General features: G+C 41.1%; 1 protein-coding gene across 1 annotated transcript; it reads left to right on the top strand.

Annotated features, from left to right (window-relative positions):
• Positions 1-885: 885 nt before the first annotated feature.
• On the top strand, positions 886-2049 carry LOC131003012 (beta-amyrin 28-monooxygenase-like; the record flags this gene model as incomplete). Its single annotated transcript, XM_057929487.1, has 4 exons — positions 886-1093; positions 1217-1396; positions 1473-1660; positions 1730-2049. Coding segments are annotated over exons 1-4 (896 nt in total), but the record flags the coding sequence as incomplete, so codon positions are not given.
• Between the last annotated feature and the right edge of the window lie 571 nt (positions 2050-2620).

Raw genomic sequence — 2620 nt, forward strand, 5'->3', positions numbered from 1 at the left:
AAAATTATAAAATAAAATTAAGGATCTTTACTGAGTAATTGATGTAGATTATTTTATTTTTTAAGAAAAAATAATTTACATTTACTTATATTCTAACTATATTTAATATTTATTTTTTTATTTATTTGATACATCATTTATTTTTTTTGATAAATTAACATGATTAAATAAAGAAATTTAAAGACTGTGACACAGGGGGCTCGAACTCAAGACTTTCGGTTTTAGATATTAACTCTTAATCGCTTAGCCGATACACACACTACATCGTTTAATTTTGATGCAAAGCTATGTTCGCCGTGCATCGTACGAGCGAGTGTACTAGTTTAAGTTATAATTGAGTTGCCTACGTATCCTGAAAGAATCAAAGTCCACTATGGATTAATTAACGGATAACTATTTTTTAAAAAAACCAGTTAACTGATAACTATTAACCTATACCACTAATCAACAACTAATGACATAAGTATTTTTACAACTCACGCATGATCCTCCATTTGTAACCAAAACAACTTGGTTCCCAAAATAATAAACACTATGGAGCTACTGATATAAACTCTCTCTGTTCCGTCTTAAATTGATCAACTTCTTTTTAACATAAAATTTAAGAAATTAATATTTTAAAGAGTTAATATATAAAACTATCCACTTTCATATTGTAAAGATAAAAATTGTCCACTAAGATAAAAACATTAAAAATTGTCATTTTGTGATTGAAATGACGAAAATAACCCTCACTTTAAAATAATAAAAAATATCCACTCACTTCTATCCCTCTCTCCTCTCTCTCTTCACCTTCGCATCACTCTTTCTCTCTCACTACCGCCGCCGCCGCCAATCTCCCTTCCTCCGCCACCTACTGCTTCACCCCCGCCGCCACACTCTTCGATGTCGACCTCCGCGCCACCGCCTACGAGATCTTCATCCTCAAAAACCTCTCCTCCGCCTAATCTGGAAATCGCCATTGCTGCTCTCGAGATTTCTCGAAGAGGAAATCACAGGCGGTCTAGAAATCGGAGCGAGCGAGCCTGCCGCTGCTCGAGCTACCTCCGCGCCGATCTATTCTCTCCGATCGGAGATGGCGCTAGGGCTTCAGGTGTCAGAATTGAACCACACCTCCGCGAGCGAGCCTGCCGCTGCTCGCGCTACCGCCGCGCCAATCGATCGAGCGCCGCCTGAAATTCTTGGCGAGGCAGCTCCTCCAGCGAAGTCATCGTAGACTGCCGTCCCTCTTTCTCATCTCCTCCGGCGACCACAACTCCTGCTACAGCCGCCGCCCTCAACAATTCTCCCTCTCTGCTCGAGCTCCAGCGCCTGAGCCCTAGTTCCCTTGGGGGAGTGACAGCCGTCATGAACTATCTTGCTGAATTCCCCCACATTTATGACGAGGTTTTGAAAGGTAACAACAGTAGCAAAACACAAGTTACTAAAAGAGTTCCAATTTCTTACAAATGAATTCATCTGTTTTGAAACAGAACAAATGGCGATTGCGAAAACAAAAGGGCCTAATGATCTGCTGACATGGGAAGATATCGAGAAGATGAAGTACTCGTGGAACGTTGCGCGTGAATCACTGAGGCTAACTCCGCCTGTACAAGGAGCATTCAGACAAACCACGACCGAGTTCACTTATGCAGGTTTCACTATTCCTAAAGGATGGAAGGTACATACATAAATCTACACTAACTAACTCTTCATTTTTAGTGAGCTAAAATAATCATATAAGTTGTAGACATTCTGGACGGTGCATTCGTCTCACAAGAATCCCAAGTACTTCCCGGAGCCAGAGAAGTTTGATCTATCGCGGTTTGAGGGGAGTGGGCTGGCGCCTTACACGTTCGTTCCGTTTGGAGGAGGGGCGAGGATGTGCCCGGGGAAGGAGTATGCTAGGCTTGAAGTGTTGGTTTTCATGCAGTCGCCCTCACCCCTACCCTTATTTCTCTCCGTCCGTGACCGAACAGCAACGGCAGCGCCGCCGCGTCCTGGCCTTCCTCTGCTCTCTCAACCTCCAGCACCAACAACGGCTCTAGATCCTCTCCACCCGATCCAGAGGTAAGTTAATGAAATCCAGTTAGATTCGTCCAAGTTCGTGTTTAGCCTTGATTTGAATTGGATATGAATTCACTTTCTTCGGTTTTCTTGTCTTTCTTCCAAGGTCATCTGGCCTCGACTTGATGTGTTGGGATGATTGGATCTGTTCTTGAGATGTTGTGCTTGGGTTGCCGTCCACCATTTTCATCCAGGATATTAATTTTTATTTCTATTTTAGTTGGACAATTGAACTAATTGAGTGTAATGTAATTCATAAAGAAATCGGTAGACGAACGTTGTAATTATAATCCGTGGTGGAATTGTATTTTGTTGGTAGATTGATTAATTATTGTATTTTGGTGTTGTACATCAATTTAATGGAGCAGTACAACTATTTTTTTAATGTTCTTAAGTTCACAACTTGTAACACCCCGTGTTTTGAGAAGCTATTTGTGCCCTAGCTCGAATTTAAATTGAGTTTTAAATAGTAGCTAGAGGAATTATGCACGTGGGCGAATAAATGAGATAAGAAATTTTTAGAGTTTAATAGGAGGCGATATTATTTTCTCGAGTCTTATAAATTCTCTTATTG

Source organism: Salvia miltiorrhiza, unplaced genomic scaffold (assembly GCF_028751815.1).
Source record: "Salvia miltiorrhiza cultivar Shanhuang (shh) unplaced genomic scaffold, IMPLAD_Smil_shh fragScaff_scaffold_59:::fragment_4:::debris, whole genome shotgun sequence".
NCBI classification, from domain to species: Eukaryota; Viridiplantae; Streptophyta; class Magnoliopsida; order Lamiales; family Lamiaceae; genus Salvia; species Salvia miltiorrhiza.